Source organism: Meleagris gallopavo, chromosome 1 (genome assembly GCF_905368555.1).
Source record: "Meleagris gallopavo chromosome 1, MGAL_WU_HG_1.1, whole genome shotgun sequence".
Classification (NCBI taxonomy): Eukaryota; Metazoa; Chordata; class Aves; order Galliformes; family Phasianidae; genus Meleagris; species Meleagris gallopavo.
The window spans coordinates 131884918-131902935 of record NC_139404.1 but is presented as its reverse complement, the minus strand read 5'-3'; the positions used below and the strand labels follow the sequence as shown (position 1 = coordinate 131902935).

The 18018-nt window shown below is 39.3% G+C and overlaps 1 protein-coding gene across 1 annotated transcript in view; it reads right to left on the bottom strand.

Annotated features, from left to right (window-relative positions):
• Positions 1-3051: 3051 nt before the first annotated feature.
• The window catches only part of SLC9A2 (solute carrier family 9 member A2), a 31566-nt gene continuing 16599 nt past the window's right edge, over positions 3052-18018 (bottom strand). Inside the window, exons 4-12 of the mRNA XM_085214475.1 lie at positions 17524-17741; positions 16423-16625; positions 13973-14062; positions 12533-12603; positions 10891-11052; positions 10193-10289; positions 9156-9287; positions 7005-7095; positions 3052-4882 (exon numbers count right to left, since the gene is read on the bottom strand). Coding sequence (XP_085070601.1) covers positions 4512-4882; positions 7005-7095; positions 9156-9287; positions 10193-10289; positions 10891-11052; positions 12533-12603; positions 13973-14062; positions 16423-16625; positions 17524-17741 — 1435 coding nt within the window. The 3' untranslated portion in view covers positions 3052-4511. The remainder of the gene's footprint in view (positions 4883-7004; positions 7096-9155; positions 9288-10192; positions 10290-10890; positions 11053-12532; positions 12604-13972; positions 14063-16422; positions 16626-17523; positions 17742-18018) is intronic.

Sequence of the window (18018 nt, the reverse complement as noted above, 5' to 3'; positions counted from 1 at the left end):
CAATTAGAACGCTGGTTCAATTCACAACACACAAATGTAAAGCCCAGCACATTTTAGATAAAGAAATGGAGTGACCCCCATAGCTGTTGTATTCCCTCCTGCATTTACTCACTGATATCCTGTTGAATGTTACAGGATACAGAGGCTTCCAGAGCTTCCACAGTCAGTCCTGTGTGCCTGTAGAGGAAATGCATCAGTGCTTCTCTTAGAAATGATGCTAACCCAATATCTCATTGTGTTGTCCTATTAGAAGACCTGCCAAGCACCTGCAGGAGGAATTCCGATTTCAAGCAGTGCAGCACAGAATCCAAGAGAGACTTATCAACCTCAAATCTGATCAGCTGCCAAATGTTGAGGTATTTTCAAATGTTTGCAGGAGAATCAAGCTGAAGCTGCCATACATTTTTATTAACAGTTTTGATTTTTTTTCAAGTAGCTCTCTGTTTAGCTGGCCATCTAACAAGCCAAGAGGGAGATTAAACCTTTTGAGTGTCCTGAGACAGCTTGCTCATGGTGGTTCACACAACTGACAGTGTCAAGCACAGCTACAGATTTATCTAGAAAGTACAAATTACATCATAGTATCCTAAAGTGAGGGAGAAAAAAGGACTACTAGTCCTTTCTCTCAAGAATTTAAACAGCATCTGAATAAGGTGAGTTAGGTAGACTATGACTTAACTCTCTATTGTGTCCCACAGCAGATCCTCTTTCTACTGCCTGGACTTGATACCTCCAGCATTTTATTTGCCAGGCTATTCCTCCAATCTACTGTTGGCCTGGCTGGCACGGTGTATAGTAGTATTACTATACACTGTGTATAGTATTAAAACACAGCCAGTGTAGCTGTGTTGTAAGCATGTTCAAAAACATAGCTGTATAGAATCAGAGCTCTTGAAGTACAAAAAGCATTCCTCCAGCCGATTTCAAGATCTTTCATCGTCTCTTCAGAAGCTGAGAGAAGTTGGCAGAACAATGCTGAAAAACTACTTGCAGTGTCAGCCTTAAAATGTTGCTGGTGTTTGGATCTGATGAACTTGGCATCTCTTGAAAATGCTGATGCACTGTGTTTACTTCCAGAGATCCTAAGGCACTATTCAGAACAGTATGCATGTTATTTTGGCCAAATTTTCAACCTAGTTTGTTCCCTTATGTTATTTATATGTGGCTTCAACAGAGGATGTTCTCAAGTTGCTAGATTGTTAGGCAGCATGGTTATCTTATTTAACAAAATACCTGTGGTTTCAGTGGACCTTGCATTACATTTTAGTACCAGGTAGCAAAGCCCTTAAAATCTGGTCTCTTACAGCAAATTATTCTTGTTTTCTTTGTCAGATATCTGCTTAGAACAGATAACTGGGTGTCTGTCTACATTCTAGCCTTTGCTTTACCAACTTTCTTATCCTAATTGCTTTCAATTTCAAATTCAGCAGCTGAAGGGGAAAATAAAACTCTCAGAAAAGGCTAACACAACGTATTCTCTACTTTCTCATTCCTAAAACTGGACAGCTGGGCATTTACCAAGGCAGTAAAATACTGATACTATAGAGTTTACTGAGGAGTCCATCTGGAAACAACAAAAAAAAAAACAACACCTGTGGGTTTGATAAATTTCCATCACTGCTGAAGATGTGTTTTTCCAAAGCAAAAAACATCCCCAGTCAATACATGATTTTCCCCATCAGATGGTGCTCAAGGACAGATTTATTGAGCATCTCGCTCTCTAGCAGGAGACCTTTTCTTTGCTACAACGTTAAGGAAAAATCTCCTCCACAAGCTGAAGCTTGATGGGCACTTTAGGAAGAGCCAGAAGTGCTACTGAATTTGTTTTCCTTTTGCAGGGAAGTAAAAGAACAAGGAAGAGACAAACCTCAAACATGTGACTTAAATGAGCAAGAGCTGAATGAGATGGGCTACCTGGGACATAGCCCATACCACTTGCTGTTCTCTTTGTTACTGAAATTCAAATGCCCAGGGAAGCAAATTCTGGAGGTGACAAGCTCTGGACCAGCAGCAGCAGAAAAGAGCCTGAAAAGGGTGTGATAAGCAGCAGAGGGGAAGGGAGAGAGTATGTGGGAGGAGACCCATGATTCTGCTTCACAGTGTAACCATGCTGGAGATTTGCCTTACTGCTCTTCTTCTGCGGTTCTCAAAGTATTTGAAAAAGTAACAAAATACTGGTGTGTTTTGAAGCACCAAGAGCTTAGGACCCTATTACATCAAACATCCTCCAACTTTGTGCTTTTGCTATGGGGAACCTAGTTTTAAGTTCCAATGATCCAAGCATATGCTGTATTAACGGGTGACAAGCAAAGCTGTCAGGTTCCTGAAACCCGCATTCACTATTTAATATTATGCCAACAAATCCAACAACAATTTTTAAAATAAGACATCTTTCCCCAAGCACAAGTCAATTTGTCATTAATAGCACATGAAGGAGAAGCTCTGCAGGGAACTAACTGAAGGTTGATGTGCAACATTTTGTATTTATTTGGTCAGATTTCAGTTGGGTCTGCTATAAAACAACTAACCTAAACAGTCCAATCTGCAAAGAAGTTTCAATAATAAAATCCAAATTCAAGACCTCTTTCTTATTCAATCATTCTGTCAGTAACACAGTGACAAAGTACTTGCTGACAACTTTACCGCTGAAACATATTTTCCATGTAGGAAGACAATCACACTTGATTTTAAAGCTTATTGATTTTGTTTGAGCCCAGTTTTATTCCCAAACAGGAGGTGACCATTCAAGGGTAGATAAGTAATGCTTTCCACAAAATTTTTTTGAGAATAGCCATGAACATCCGACCAAGATTCCTAGGGTTGACCTAGCCATCTCTCCACAGCTTGAAGTTTGCATTTGGCAGAAATTACATACTTGGAACACAGTAATTAAAAGACACGAGCCAATAAAAGATGCTAGGCAAGTTTGGCGTTTCAAATACATACATGAAATGAATATCTTAGAAAAGCTGTTAAGTCAAGTCATTATTCCTTTTTAAGCTCAATTACCATCCCAGCCCACAAATTTTTTCAAAGAAATCTGCCCTGTGATTTTAAAAGCAAATTCTGATTTTTAATAGTTCTTTCAAAACAAGCTTAAATAAAAAAGTGAATCTTATTGCCCACAGATTTAGAAATGTGCTAATGAAAAAGAAAAATTATGATTTCACAGTGTACATTCTTAAATGAAAGTTATGAATCTTGTAACAAGAAGAATTAAAATGATTTTTGCATTGTGCTGAAATGTGTATCTGTGCTGAAGCAAGCTCAAAACTTAGGATAAAGTGGGACAGAAAGTGCAAATTCCTGAGACCTATTAAGTATCATTTATTTTAATGCATCCTTCCTACCCATATGTTCTTAAGTGACTGCTATTTACGCTGGGATGAAGAAAGTCTGCATTTCTTATGAGCGTTATTAAGGTGCACAGTGACTGCAACTGATTCCAGAGCCCCTGGAGTGCTACTTTTCTGTACAAACAAATCAGTGGGAGAGAAAGAAAAGATATCCTTCCCCTTTTATAGATGAAGAAATAAAAAGAAAATAATTTCACCAGAGTCACAAGCACGAGGGAAGGAGCTTTCTTGAGTCTCAGTGGTCCCTGACTCAAACGGGATACTGCTCAGTCTTCTATGTGCAGAGCTCCACAACTATTCTACTGCCATGTTTGCACTGCAAAGATGCTACGGTGCAAAAAGCAATCCTGAACAGGAGCGCTAGTTATCTACTTGAAGTTTTCTATTTTTAGGGCTTCTGGTATTCCTTTAGGTACCCTCAGCTCTTACTGATATTAGAGACAAAGTCATTTAGATTTCCCTTAGTGATTTTCAGTACCATTTTAAAAGCTACATATTGGCAAAAATTCAGAAACGAAAAATTCAAGCTATTCAGGTCTTGTCTTTGTTGCAACTTCTATAAACTGCACATGCAATTCTCCTCCTACAGCTTGTTCCTTCTCTTCTTCCTCTTTTCCACATCATGGCTCTTCAAACAAATTGGGCTTCAGGAATATGTTTTGCTTCTTACAAAGTCTATATGGTAGGTGCATTGTGCAATTTTCAGTGTTACTCATATTAATGCTCTGGTCAAAACAAGTATCATTTGATCATAAATAAAATCTGAAATGATACAGATTTCTGTAAAGAATCTCTTCATCACTGGACTTCCAACAGTGATTTTCACTGGATAGCTGGGTATTGAGCCTGCATGATTTGGTTCCACGAGATGATGTGATAAGGCACATTTCCATCCTATTTAATAGTGGAAATAACGTAATCAAAGCATTGCCATAAGTTATCTATAAAATAGATTTTTTTTATGACTTCAGTTTTGCAATTGCTGCAGTATTCCTTTCACTTAGTTAATGGCATTGGCTTTACCCAAATGGAAATGCTTAGATCCACACTGAAGTTTGTCTTCTCTTTAATGGATCCCATTGTCTGATCAGATAGTTTAGAATCTGAATTTGGTACATCCACGGTTTGATACCAACAGTTCAATCTTTGCTATGTTCAGTACGGCTGGTTCTCAGGCTTACTTCTCTGCCTTTCCCCCTGTGATGCCTGCCTAACTAATCGTGGTGGTGGCACAGGTCTTGCCAACTCGTGGTCTGCAGTCAAATCTTCCCTGCTCAAAGTGCCAAATCGTGGTCTTGTCAGCAGCGGCTGCCTGAACCCAATGGACGGCTGAGGCAGGCTGCCTGGCTCCTGCTGCTCTCCTTGTCCATTTTGGCTCCCATCAACTTCGTTCTTCCACTCCATGCTAAACTCAGAGGGTGGCCGCTGCTGTCTCAGTCTCTGCTCTCTCAAGATTTTTCCTGCTCTGGGTCTTAAATTGAGCACTGTGGTAGTGGCATCCATTTCAGAGTCACTGCTGTCACCCACTGTTAATTGAAAACAAAATAAAGATTTTAGCTGTGAAATGTTTCTGTTTCAGGAATACTCATACAACAGCACTGAGCGGCAACAGCCATAGTAAAAAGGTTAACTGTGTTTCTTAAATTCATTGCTTTGAGATTAGGCCCAGCATCAAACACTTTAAGATTTGACCTACAAACATCCCTCTCCTCAAAACAGTGACATTTAGAAATCTCCCACTGTCAAAGGGTGCTACTATTTTTAAGCTGACATTTCCTCAAGCTTTTCAGTTCTGTCAGGACATGGAATAAATGGAATACACCTGACCCTGAGCTACTTGGGGTCTAGTCCCTAGTGGTGCCCAAGCAAGACAAAGAAATGAGATTTTTTTATCCTCACATAACAAGCCTAATCTGAGGCACTTCCAGGGCACTGCATCTACAGAGACTCTAGAAACTGGGCTTTGGAAAAGAAGAATCAATGCTTCACCAAACAAAAGAGGGCAATTGACCAGATGAAAGGAAACATCCCATCCTTCAGATGCCTGAATGTACAATATCAAAGGACAACCACGGTGCAAATCTCAGCTTGCCATGGACTCCTTCACCCGCTTGCAGCAGAGTAGAAGATGACCAAGGGAAAGCTGACATACTCATTTAAGGAATGCAGTGATCACTATCAGGTAAACTAAGCTGGGAACAATCAGGCTGTGTAGATGTGGAATATGTTTTTGCAGCAGACTTAGAAGCACAGAATATCCAAGTCGGAAGGGGCCCACGAGGATCATGGAGTCCAAATCCTGGTTCCACACAGGATCACCCAAAATTCAAATCCTATGTCTGAGAGCAGTGTCCAAATGCTTTTTGAACTCTGGCAGCTTGGGGCTGTGACCACTGCCCTGTTCCAGCACCCAACTACCCACTAAGTGAAGAACCTTTTCCTTCTTTTTAATTGACAAATATCTTCAAAAAAACTAGCATGTTCCAGTCACTTGATAATCATGTTAAGAATTATTTATGAATGACTCACATTTGTTCTTAGATTTGTCAGATATGGTATTTCAAACAAATCAAAACAAAGAATAGCACGTTGTGCAATTGTCATAAGCACAACTTCCATTAGTAGCCTGCATATTATTTCTTTTTAAAAGGTGAGAAAGAGGTCAATAAAACATATCACCACATAGTTATCCATTCACCCAGATCATTTTGTATCAAGGAAGGTCTTCATCAGATTATGTTTGCAGGCTTTTTTCCTCCTAGATATGTCAAACTGTATTTTTTTTTGACAATTGAATAATCTGGAGGCACATTTCCTCTTTAATATTTAATGCAAGGTGACAGTAGGTGACCTCTCTAGACATAACTACAGAATAAAAGACATCCTGCACTCAGGAGAGCAAAGATGTAATTAGCAACAGAAAAGCAATGGTCTATTACTAAATTAATTTGGAAGAGTGGGAAATTAATTGGTCTGGGGTATGGTCAGGGAATTTTAGTGAGTACGTAGAGATTTAATCCCACCAAGAGACTGTTTCTGTTCATGGCATAAGTGTGGTCATGCAAATGGTAACAAGTAAAAATAATGTACAAAACTAACCAAGCTTTTCATATCAGATAGTTGCATTCCTCTGGATTTTTTATTTTTTTTTAATTTTATAATTCAAGAACTCCAAAATTTAACGTTAGTGAGTTTAGGCATAAAAAAATAGACATTTAGGTTGTTAAGCACAGAATTTTGAAAAGCTCTTCAAGAGATCTATATATCACTCATCATATCCTCATTTTCCTCAGTGTTTTGGTTCTCAGGACAGTGCTTACTCTGACCTCGGTCAGAAAAGAAACCACATAGGGTCATAATCTAAGAGGTAGATTTGGATATTATCCAATAAAGATACAAAGAGTCAGCAATTCTGATGCAAATGTTTTAGGCTGAGAACTCCACAGAACTGTTTGTTGGGGCATTTCTTCATAATAAAATACCTGTTTTAGAACAAGTGCTAGAAAAATTCTAGCCCTTGCAAATAAAATAGTTCATATCTTTTAGAAAATCAATATACTAATTTCTGTGCATCATCCCTGGAAAAACGTTCCTTTTATGCAGGCGAGATGAGTGCAGTACACAAGGGGGCAAAAAATTTTCCATTACCTCTAGAAGATGTTTTGTTTCTCACACGTAGTTTCTCTGGGAGTTTAGTGTTTTTAGGAAGTGAAAGAAATCTTTTTGTATTTGCAGCAGCCTGTGCAAAGAATAACAGAATCATTAAGACACAGCAGACTGAAGTACTTGCATAATGCATGTTGAGATACACAGCTGAGCCTTGAATAGACTTAAGTAGCTCAAGGGCTCGCAAGTAGTTTGGGATTAGCTAATATGTGATCTTTTATTACACACTCAAGTTAACACTTACTGCTGGTTGAGGTCTTTACTAACGAAGGTAAGGACTGAGTAATCTCAAGCAGTTCAATCAAAACTTAGTGCTATGCTCTCTGAGATCAGAGTTAATAAATGTATGCTCTCAGTCTCTAGCCTTATCTGTACAGGTTTTTCAGCGGAAGGCAAAGATAGCTTCATTTTGTGCAGTTCTGTTTTGGAATTTTATTACTCAGCTGCAAAAATTAGGCTGAGACTGAAGCCTGGGCACAAAAGCTAATCTGTATTCTAACCCCCACAAATGTTTTATACATACAAATGACTTTACACAGTTGATTAGTCACGCTTAGGATGATGGGGAAGCTGGGCACCAATGTGACTATTTACCAGCACAGGTCACAGAAGCCTTGTTTTCCCAAGTTTAAACTATGCAGTCCCTAGGTGCAGAGTGCACCTCATGCTTCCTGGACCATATGAGGTTCTTTCCAGGACAGGACCATTCTTAAAAATTCAGAAATTTCTTAAGGGTATCCTTCCTTTGATGATCAGAGGGCTGCAGTACCTCTCCTACGAGGAAAGGTTGGGGGAGCTGGGATTGTTTAGCTTGGAGAAGAGAAGGCTCCAGGGAGACCTCATTGCAGCCTTCCAGTAATCTAAGGAAGCATATAAACAGGAGGGGGAATGGCTGTTTATGAGAGTAGATAGTGATAGGACAAGGGGGAACAGTCTTAAACAGGGGAGGTTTAGGTTAGATATTAGGAGGAAGTTTTTCACACAGAGAGTGGTGACACACTGGAACAGGTTGCCCAAGGAGGCTGTGGATGCCCCATCCCTGGAGGCATTCAAGGCCAGGCTGGATGTGGCTCTGGGCAGCCTGGTCTGGTGGTTGGCGACCCTGCACACAGTAGGGACGTTGAAACTGGATGATCATTTACTCAAGGACAATTATTTTTAAAATTACAGTCTGTGAGTTTGAAAAAGCTGACATACACCATCTCTCTCTCAGACCCAAAAATGCCTTACTCCTGCCAAGTCTCTTCACTACTCCTCCTAAAAAATCAGTATAAGTAACTGTGGATGAGAAGGAAAAAAATCATTCAGAAACAGACTTATTGTTACAACCAATGCCGCAGGTAATCCAGGTAATGGTCACAAATGAGATATAACATTTATTGTAGGCATCAGCAGCAGCAGCCTCAGTAACTAAAGGACAACTGCATCAGTGAAGGTAGTAGTCACTAAGTGTTCCTGCAACTTGAAAATACATATTTATAGGAGGATTAATTTCTTCCAGAGTTAAAAAGGGGGCATTGGATTTACTGTTTAATCAGTGTGCTCTTTTCAAAAATGGTCTGATATAAAAGGACTGCTTCAGAAAGTCAAATGTCACATTGACACACCATTTCTTGCATATTGTAGGGGTTTTTCTATTCTGTGTCAAAACCTGAAGCCCTAGCCACTTTTTAAGAATCCTAAGGAGCCCACAGCATTTTTCAAATAAAGCATTCACACTTTTTGGTGTGACCAGAAGCTCTCCTCCTTGCCACATTTTGGAGCATACTGCAAGGAATTTGTCTATCTCAAAGCCATACTCTACCTCAGTCATCGGCTCTTCATCAAAATACTGATAGAGAATTCTCACCATGCCATAGAGGTACATTGGGTATGAACCCTTCTCAGTTCCTCTGAGATAAAATCATGGCAGCAGATTCCACTTCCATATTACATTCTACAATATGGAAGCTTTTCAGAAGGGTTCAGTGCAAACTAAGGGGCATGTGTGCATCTCAGGGTGTAAGTATGACATTATACGTGCAGCTGTCTTTCAAATTGGGGATTTAATTTTCCTGCATTTCAGAAGATTTTTTCTACATGGCATATAGCTATGGAGAATTGTTTTCTATAAATCAACTAAAGGGCAAGTACCGGTCTTTCTCTTGACAGGCTGTTAGTTTTCCGTAGGCTCTCCCTAAGGCTGTGTCGGCGACGGATCAGAATTTCTTTGGCCTGCTTCTCATTTGCATCTGCAGCCAGGCTATGTCGGTTATACGACATGGTCTGAAATAGAAAAGCTGTGGTTACTTTCTGAAAAGCACAAATGTGTTGATCTCTATACACATTATAAAACAGGCCTTTTTGCTTTGTTATTTTAATAATTACCATAAATTCTTGCAAACAAAGTCATATTAAAGGCAATTAAGAACAAAGGCAATAATTACGCCAGATTTTTTTTTAGTCAGAGGCTTCATGAGCACCTGTTTGTTTTTTAAGCCTGCCAATATTTATAATGAAAGAGCAGTTGGAAAAAGCTGGCTTAATACAGTGCTTACCACTATGTTGTACTTGCTCAGTCAATATGTCATTGGAGGATGCATATTTGAAAGTGATAGGGTGAGTCACCCAGGGGGAAGTCATTTTTATCTCCAGCAAGCTGAAGCAAGCTCAACTTTTGAACGTCTTCCAAGGGCACAGACATTCTGTGATTCAAACTACTTAGCCACAGGATGGTATTTGTGAAATGTCCTTTTGCTTTTATTTCACTATTTTTCCAGCTCATCACCTCTGCTCATAATACAAGCAACTTCACAACTGGAGGCAAATGAGAAATCTAATTGCATATTGTAAAGTGAAGAAAATACTAATAGAAGTGGGACAAGATTGGGTTGAATTTGCACCTATGATCCTTTTTAAGTAATGGAAGTATATTGCAGGTAATATGCCAAAAACATAAAGCTTTATCAACAGTATAAAATGAAATAAGCTGTTTACATAAAGGAGTATGCATATGTTGCTGAAAATGTTGTAATAATTGACATTTATTCATAGGCAATAGAAGTAAATAACAACATTAAATGATATATATTGTACAGTACGTACTACACTTGCCCAAAGATATTTAATGAAGGTAAGAAGTATAGTCGAAGAGTAGAGGGATATTTACGTATGCAAAACTTTATTCTTACTCGATGACGTATTTGGTAGAGATTCTTTGTTAGTATTTCCCGCATGTTTTCCATCTCAGTGGGAGAGAGCGGCTTTATTTTCCCTTCATGATATTCACTGTGGAAGAATAAAACCCAAGAAGATACACAAAAAAAATGGGAAAATGAGAAAGAGAGAATATTTTTCTTTTTATGATTAGAAATTACATTTTAACTGTTTCCTTTGTATTGGAAACAGCATTCTAAAACAACTGAGGAAAAGGTGAAAATGTAATGGGTGAGAACAAAACCTTGATCTCATTTGACTCAAGTGGTAACAGTCAAAACCGACCCTCTGAAATCTGTATCGATTGCACAGAGCTGTAAATTCGACTAAGGCACTTTTCACAACATCTCTCAGGCCTCCCCTGTAGCTCCTGGCAGCAGATGTGCAGGCACTGGATCAAACCCAACTCAGCCCCACATAGCACAGAAATGTTCCCTGGAAGCTGGATGCAGCTGCCCCTGTAAAACTACACGCGCCGGAAGAGTAAGGCTCGTTCATGCTTTGTATGTGAGCTGCTGCGAAATGATCCAGTTCCACGTTTGGTTACTGTTCATGTGATATTAGGACACAGAATGTCCTAAGTCAAAGCAATTATCCTGCCTACGGACCAGACTGTGAAGTACATGATGTGGCCCTGCTGTAACACTGAGTCGCGTAGGCCTCACTGCCTTACCTGAGAGACACTGACGAAGGCACCTTGCTTATCATGCCACTCTCTGCCATCTCGATGGCATGCTTTATTTCCAGCTTCTTGTACAAAGAAACAATGCTGGATTTGGGCTGGTTCTCCCGAATGAGAAGTCTTCGCAGGTATTTATTGTCAAACTTTTTAAACCTATGCATGAAGCAAACCAACACAACCAGTCAATTTTTACTAGGCAGAGCTGATGAATGTTTCTATACTGTTATGAAAGCAATCGTGAAGGAGTTTATTCCTCAGGAATGTGTCTGTTCGTATTTGTAACTTACTGCTGGGTATCATAATAAAAGGTCAAATTCATCCTTGCTTCAGATAGTCTTAACCTATGTTTTGGTTAATCTGTTAAAGCACAGTGTCCCTAGCAGCAATTTTTAGCTTCTATGTACTCTGTGTTATTGCACAATATTATTTCTAATTCTCCATTTTCATGGAGACAAAGAGAACATTAAATATTTACTGTAATAACAAATAAAAGGTCTACGTTTGCACCTACTGCTTTTTCTTTGAAACTTTAGCCTGCCCTTGTAAAATTTTGGAAGTTCTCCTTTTTTTTAGAGCAACTTCAGCCCTCTTGGATGCTTAGTGAAAAAATATTGATTGGAGCAGAGTGACTTTGTTTGTCAGAAAATATCCTGCACTCTAGTCGTTCTGAAATTATTCTTGAAATTCAGTCAAAAATGTTTTGGAAGGTCACAAAGAGGTGGTACTCTCCTTCAGTCTGTAATCTGTTGGTTAAAGATCTCACACAAACTGGAGGAGAACGACGCTAAGAAAAGCTGTGGCCATGTCATCCATCTGTCAGGACAGCATCTTCAGCCATGCCCTCAAGTCATTTAGAGAGGGATCCTCAGCCTTTGCTGCTGACGCTGTTCCTCTTTGTATAAAATGCTTAAATTCTTGTCAGAGCAATGACCAGAAGGTGGGTGAGCAATAACCTTGCTTTGTTTCTGAAGGATTTGGGTGAAAAAGAACATGCTTCTGAGAAAAGGGAGTTAGATCCAAACAAACAATGATGATGATTCAGCAGCTCAACTGCACACATAAATAATTCAGGTATAGCCACTGGTAATCCTCTTAACTGATGCTGAGTCTTAAATAATACCATCAGGAACTGTGAAGCTGCCTGCCATTAGGATTCCTCATGCACCTCATGCCAGCCAGTGCCTTGATCTTCCTAGCGGAAGTCCCAGAGCTTTTGCTTGTTTCTCATCAGCTAGGGAACTAACCCCTCACTTAACACCACGGAGACAGATAGTTTGCAGCAGGAAAGCCAGCTCAGGATCAAAAGCTCAGCAGACATACAGGAAATGCTCTGAAACTGTCAGAAACAGTGAGATTACCCACACCGGTCAGAAGGTAGAATAATCTACCCTGGGATCAGAGGGCTGTGCTTTTTCCCAGCTGGAAATTTTGTACTACTTGCTTGTGGTTTAGTTAAAAAGACATTGTTTTACCGCTCTCTCTTTGTAACCCACGCATTCTAAAAACAACCATCTGCGTTCAAGAATAAAATACTGAAAACGAAATCTGATGCCCAGCAGCTTTCGTTTGTTGCTGCAGAGCCAGTTCATTCTTCCCTCTATAACAAAGAAAGAGTTTTAAATGCCGTTCTTACTTATCTCTCCAGAAGTTGTGACCCCAATGTCCACACACGTCTTCAATTCCTGTCTTCACGTGATCGAAGAACTAAATAAGAAATGTTGACTCATTACACAAATATATGGATATAATTTGTCTTACCATTAGACTTTATTAATTTTCAACTTACTTCAAAACAGAAAAGTCAAGGCAGAGTTCAGGATGATGCTTAACTAAATGCAGTCAAAGCAAACAAGCATGGGCCTGGCTTACAAATATTGAAAGGGGTCAGTTTTGCCCTTGTACACATGCCCAGGGGGGCACCTGGTTCCTGCTCTCCCCTGGAGCTCATAGACCCAGAAGGACAGAAGCTAATCTCTACAATGTCAAAGTTGCTGAGCTCCTGCCTAAATCTGGAGTTAAGTTGTTTTTGCTATATTTTCATTTCTTTCAAGTTCTCCAATCGCTTGGAGCTAAGCCTGGAACTTCTCCAGGGACTTCCCCAGGTTTGACAGTGAGTCAGGTGTGACTTTGTGGAGGAGACAGCCCAAGTGGGCAGCCAGCACTGCCCCTTCTGGATGCACAGGACAGATCTGCCATAGCCAACATCCTGAGCTACTGTTTCAGGGTACTGTGGTCCAGGTTTATCTCAAAGTGTCCTGAGCAATCGGTATTAGAGCCACATTCTTCCTCAGTTTTTTATCAGTTACAAAAGGGTAAATCAATTCAGCTAAGATCTCACTAGATACTCATGGCAGCTCACGGCCAACCATGCTCTTGATTCAAGTACCATAGTAGAGGTCTCTAAATTTCAGGGGGAAATCCTGCTAGATATGTCGAAAGGGTAAGCTCAGAAACGACTGACTTTTTGGGTGCCTAGATTCAGTTCTCTACTGGATGTGACCGCTATTATTCCTCATTTTTGGCATTTAAAATCACAGGGTTTTTGCAGCTGAGTTGCTGCAAGGATAATTACATTCAAGAAAACGCACAGCTAATGAACCTACCATCATTAGAGACATATGCATTCAAAATACAAATCTATTAAGACACTGATGATGTGAGAGTTCAGGAAGTTTAAATGCGTCTTTAGGAGGATTTTATATGTGTTTAATTAGACTAGCTCAACTACAATGTAACGTAATTAAATTGCCAAAGGTTTCTTAATGTAGTCAAGTTCTAAAATAACACAGAACTCCTATGTGAAACAAATTACAAAAAGACAATTTACCTCAACAAGTGAGCAAAACCAAGTGAAGATCTCAAATTAAATATACCTAATAATGATAATTTTGATAATTATCAAGAGTTAAATATAAACCTTGCAGTTGTTTTGATTAAAACAGATATAGAAAAGAAATCTTAAATAATGCATGTTTCTCTGTAATGCTGTGCGTTAAATCCTTATCATATTGAAAGCCATTGGGAATTTCATCTCTATGAAGGTTTCATCTGTGACAATGAAGCTACAACATACCCTGTTATAAATTTCTTCGCTGACAGCAGGCTGCTTTTTATTTGACCTTTTGACATCAAGAAACTCCACCAGAGGACGAATTGTTATTCCCTATGAAGAAAAAAAAGCAAATCTTTCTGTGTTTTTCCATAAATGTTAAGGAAGAACAAAACCTTTCAATCTTCCCCATCTCTGTCAGAGCAGTGAAAATGGCAGTGGATAACATTTTAGCTCCTAAAATGTTTCTTTTAGCTCCCAAAAACCCCGTCTGACAATCCTAATAGCAAATTCACTCTTGTAATAAGCAGATGTTGCACACAGTTGCAAAGTCCTTGTCAACGCACAGACTCCACTGATACAACAAAAGAAAAGAAAGTCCTACTGTCTAGAGCAGAGAGGCCCAAGATGGGTAAATGACGTATTGCTAATGGGATTTGTCTTGAGTAACCTTCAGGTAGTCTCAATAGTAGCACAGACCAGACCCAGTACACAAAGACTTTTGGTAAATATGTGTACATACTATACAGTTCTCAGAAAAAGAACAAAAGTTTTGGCTGCCCCAGAATGATATAATGATTTTTGAACAATTATTTGTGGAAGAATTGACATCACATCGTTTATTTGTACAGGCGTACCAACAGAGGAGAGAAATCTCATCGTGTTGAGATCAATCGCCACTATCCAAGACAATCATACCACATACTTGTTTTCATAAATGAATTAAGCTTTATCTAAAAAATAGTTAGGTTTCTTTGCCCCATTGCTCACATGGAACACTCCTCCTGAACCTCATTGTTCTGATAATTAGAAAGCTGCCTCTTAATTACACCATGGTCACTTTGTACCACTTTGTTCTTCTGCCAACATTGTGTTTTTAGCTTAAACAGTGCTCCTCCTTCCCCGATGTTCATTCCCTGATATAAACAGTAATTACATTCCCTCTTCTCCTTCATTTTGCCAAGACCGAGACATTCTGGTCATCTTTCACACAAGCTTACCAGTTCCATGTGATTACTCTAGAACACAACTCTGTTCTCTGCTGGAAACACCTGTCTCAATACATCTTTCTTATGCCTGGATTGCATTGGTTGCTTAAGCTCCAGCACATTATCAACCAATAGACCTGTGTCTTTTTCCCTTTTTATTCTTTTTCCAAATGAAAGGTTCCCATTTATTTATTAAAGTGAAATCTGCAGTTAAGAATGTCCTAGAAAGAACAACATTTGCACATGCCACTGTTAAAGTTCATTCTATTTCCATCCCCATTTACTCTCTTTTTTTCTAGTTAATACCCCATCATGTTGTCACCTTCCAAGGTCCATCATTAAGAAACATAAGCACCAAAAAACTCCTATGTTATGGTCAATAACAACAATATTAAACAAAACCATTCCCTGGAATCACCTTTTGAGGAATTCTGTCAACAACAACCCATCAGCCTATAATTTCATCAGGGTGGTTGAACATTGAAGCAGCTGCTGAGAGAGGCTGGGGATAAATAAAAATGGCCATCTCCCTGAGTAAGTCAGTCTTGTTTTGCAGATGGGCATGAGGTTGCACTAGACATCCTCAGACCCAAACTGCCCTCCATGTCTACTTCCCTTTACAGGAGAAATTGCTAGCTCCTTCCTCACTTCCTCGTTCACTTTGCAATCGCCTGAAAACCAATCTAAACCTATGTGTAGTTAAGCTAATAATCTCCTGTACAGCTCCCCTGTCTTCCACCACATCCCTAACAAAAAAAAAAAAAAAGGAAACTTTTACAATAATCTAGTTTGATGAGATTACTCTCAAATTTCTTTATCAAAGAATATCAGGTTTCTCTTTAGTAAACCCCAATGCATTTCATAACGCATTCCCGATACATCCACATTTTAAAGTATTCTATCCTTTGAAGTCAGTGTTCCCTTCCTTCTTCTCATTCCTCCTGTTCATTCAGACCAGTTCTCCATGACCACTGTGATACCAGAGATCTGTTCTTCACATTCTTTCTCATCATGGTGCTTTTGAATGGACATTCAGCTAATATTCAATATTACTGCTTAACACCCAGATTAAAATGTTGCAGTTCACTTTGCAGTGCCCTTAAGAGCTTTCCATTCCTCTTTCCACTCTTCTCTGCACCCAATACCCAGCTCCCTAGTAAACATACAACTTAAATATTCTAACAAGGAATTAGTACTGGGGCTTTACCCAGATTATGTTTAATCTCTACTCCAACCTCATTGGGTCCTAAATGCTTAATACTACCTACATATTCACCTAAGTACTTAATATCTGACATAGTTTTGCTATCTGTCTGCTGACTGCATAGCTTTTTTTTTTTTTTTTTAAGTATGACCAAGGAGCAATACAGAAGTATGTTACTTCAAGTACATTCCTTCCAGTAATTTAGGACATCTATTTTTCCACCCACAGCTTATTTACACCTTGCCTTAGAAAGAAAATGTCCAGAAGAGGAAAGGTATTACCTGAATAAAAACGGTAAAAAATATAACCACGATAACAGCAGTGATGAACAATTTCTTCCTGGGGAACACAGAAGGAGGAAGCAAAAACACAAGTGAAAAGCAAATAGCTCCTCGAAGGCCTCCATAGGCAATAATAAATTGGTCCTTAAAAGTGAGAGGTATTGTCCGGAACACATTAATGATCTGAGTCAGAACAAAAACACCTGAGAAAAAAAATGAAAGTACAAGAAAGAGAAAAAAGGAAATCAAAATCACATTGAAATCCCCCACAATGCCAGTACTTGTTCTAAAACACCTGCACTTGCTTCTTATTATGTTATTGAAGGAATAAAATGTTACATAGCAGCTTGATAACACCACCAAAGAAAGATTTTAAATTCTTCTTAATCATATTTAGTGACCTCAGGCCAGCTGGATTTAGGACTTGAAGCACCTACCTGATATTCACAAGACAGACACTTCTAACGCTGTAGTAATTCTTGTTTCAGCATGGACCAGAAACTACTAAACTCCTAAACTACTTTTTTTAATGGGATTGGAACATTGGTACATTGGAACACTTTGGCTTGCCACCTCCAACAATCTGTGCTTTGAACTCTTCAAAGTCTTACTTCGGTCACTTAACTTTATTTCCACAGACAGGAAAGATGGAGGACTGGGGATGGAGCAAGAAGATATCAGTGCATGGTAGTGTACCAAAGGCACAGGTTACAGAGATGCAGCAGGCTGGAAAAAGCATAAGGGCAGGGCATAAGGGAGCAAGCCTAAGTGCCAGGAGTTGAGGGGCAGTCAGGGTATTTTTCAGCATAAAGTTTGTGCAGAATAGCATATTCTTTTAAGAAAAGTGTTTGTAAAGAAATGAGTAATTAGATACATTCACTCAGATTAACAAACTTGGTTGCCTCTGCCTTCAGATGGGCAGGATCAAGATCAAAATGATTTCTGGATTTCATTTTGGGGCAAGATGGAAGCTAACCCTGAGATCTGGGATATGTTACAAACAAGATAATGGGGCTCTCTAAATATTGTCATCTTCTGTTGGAAGAAAGGTAGGAAGTATCACTTGTAAATAACATGACAAATGGTCTGAGACTTGCTTACCCAGTGCCCTCCAGATTAAACAGAACAGGAGAGTGAAGCTAACGAAGGCCCAGTTCCACTCATGGTTCTTTCCAACTGTAGACACTCCCATGAAAATGAAGATCAAGGTCTCACTGACACTGCTCAACATCTTCATGAAATATTTTATTGTTGTATAGGATTTTTGGGAAACATTTTCCTCCACATATTTATTCATGGTCATGGCACAAGCTGTAATTCTGAAAGGGAAACACAATCCTCTGTTTCATTGTCTTTTCACTTTTCCATACTCCTCTTAAGATACAAAGTATGACTTATTCCATCACCAACAAATCTTGAAGTTATAGACTTAGTGAACATCCTGTTTGGGGCACGTGATTTTTCTTTCTCCATGGTAGGAAGTTTTCTGAGAACACATAAGTGTATGGAGAGTTCTGCCACCTTCCAAATCCACATGCAGTGTTCAGGGGTCACTCAAACTATGCACTTAGAGAAAGGCAGAGCTGAGGAGAGCCA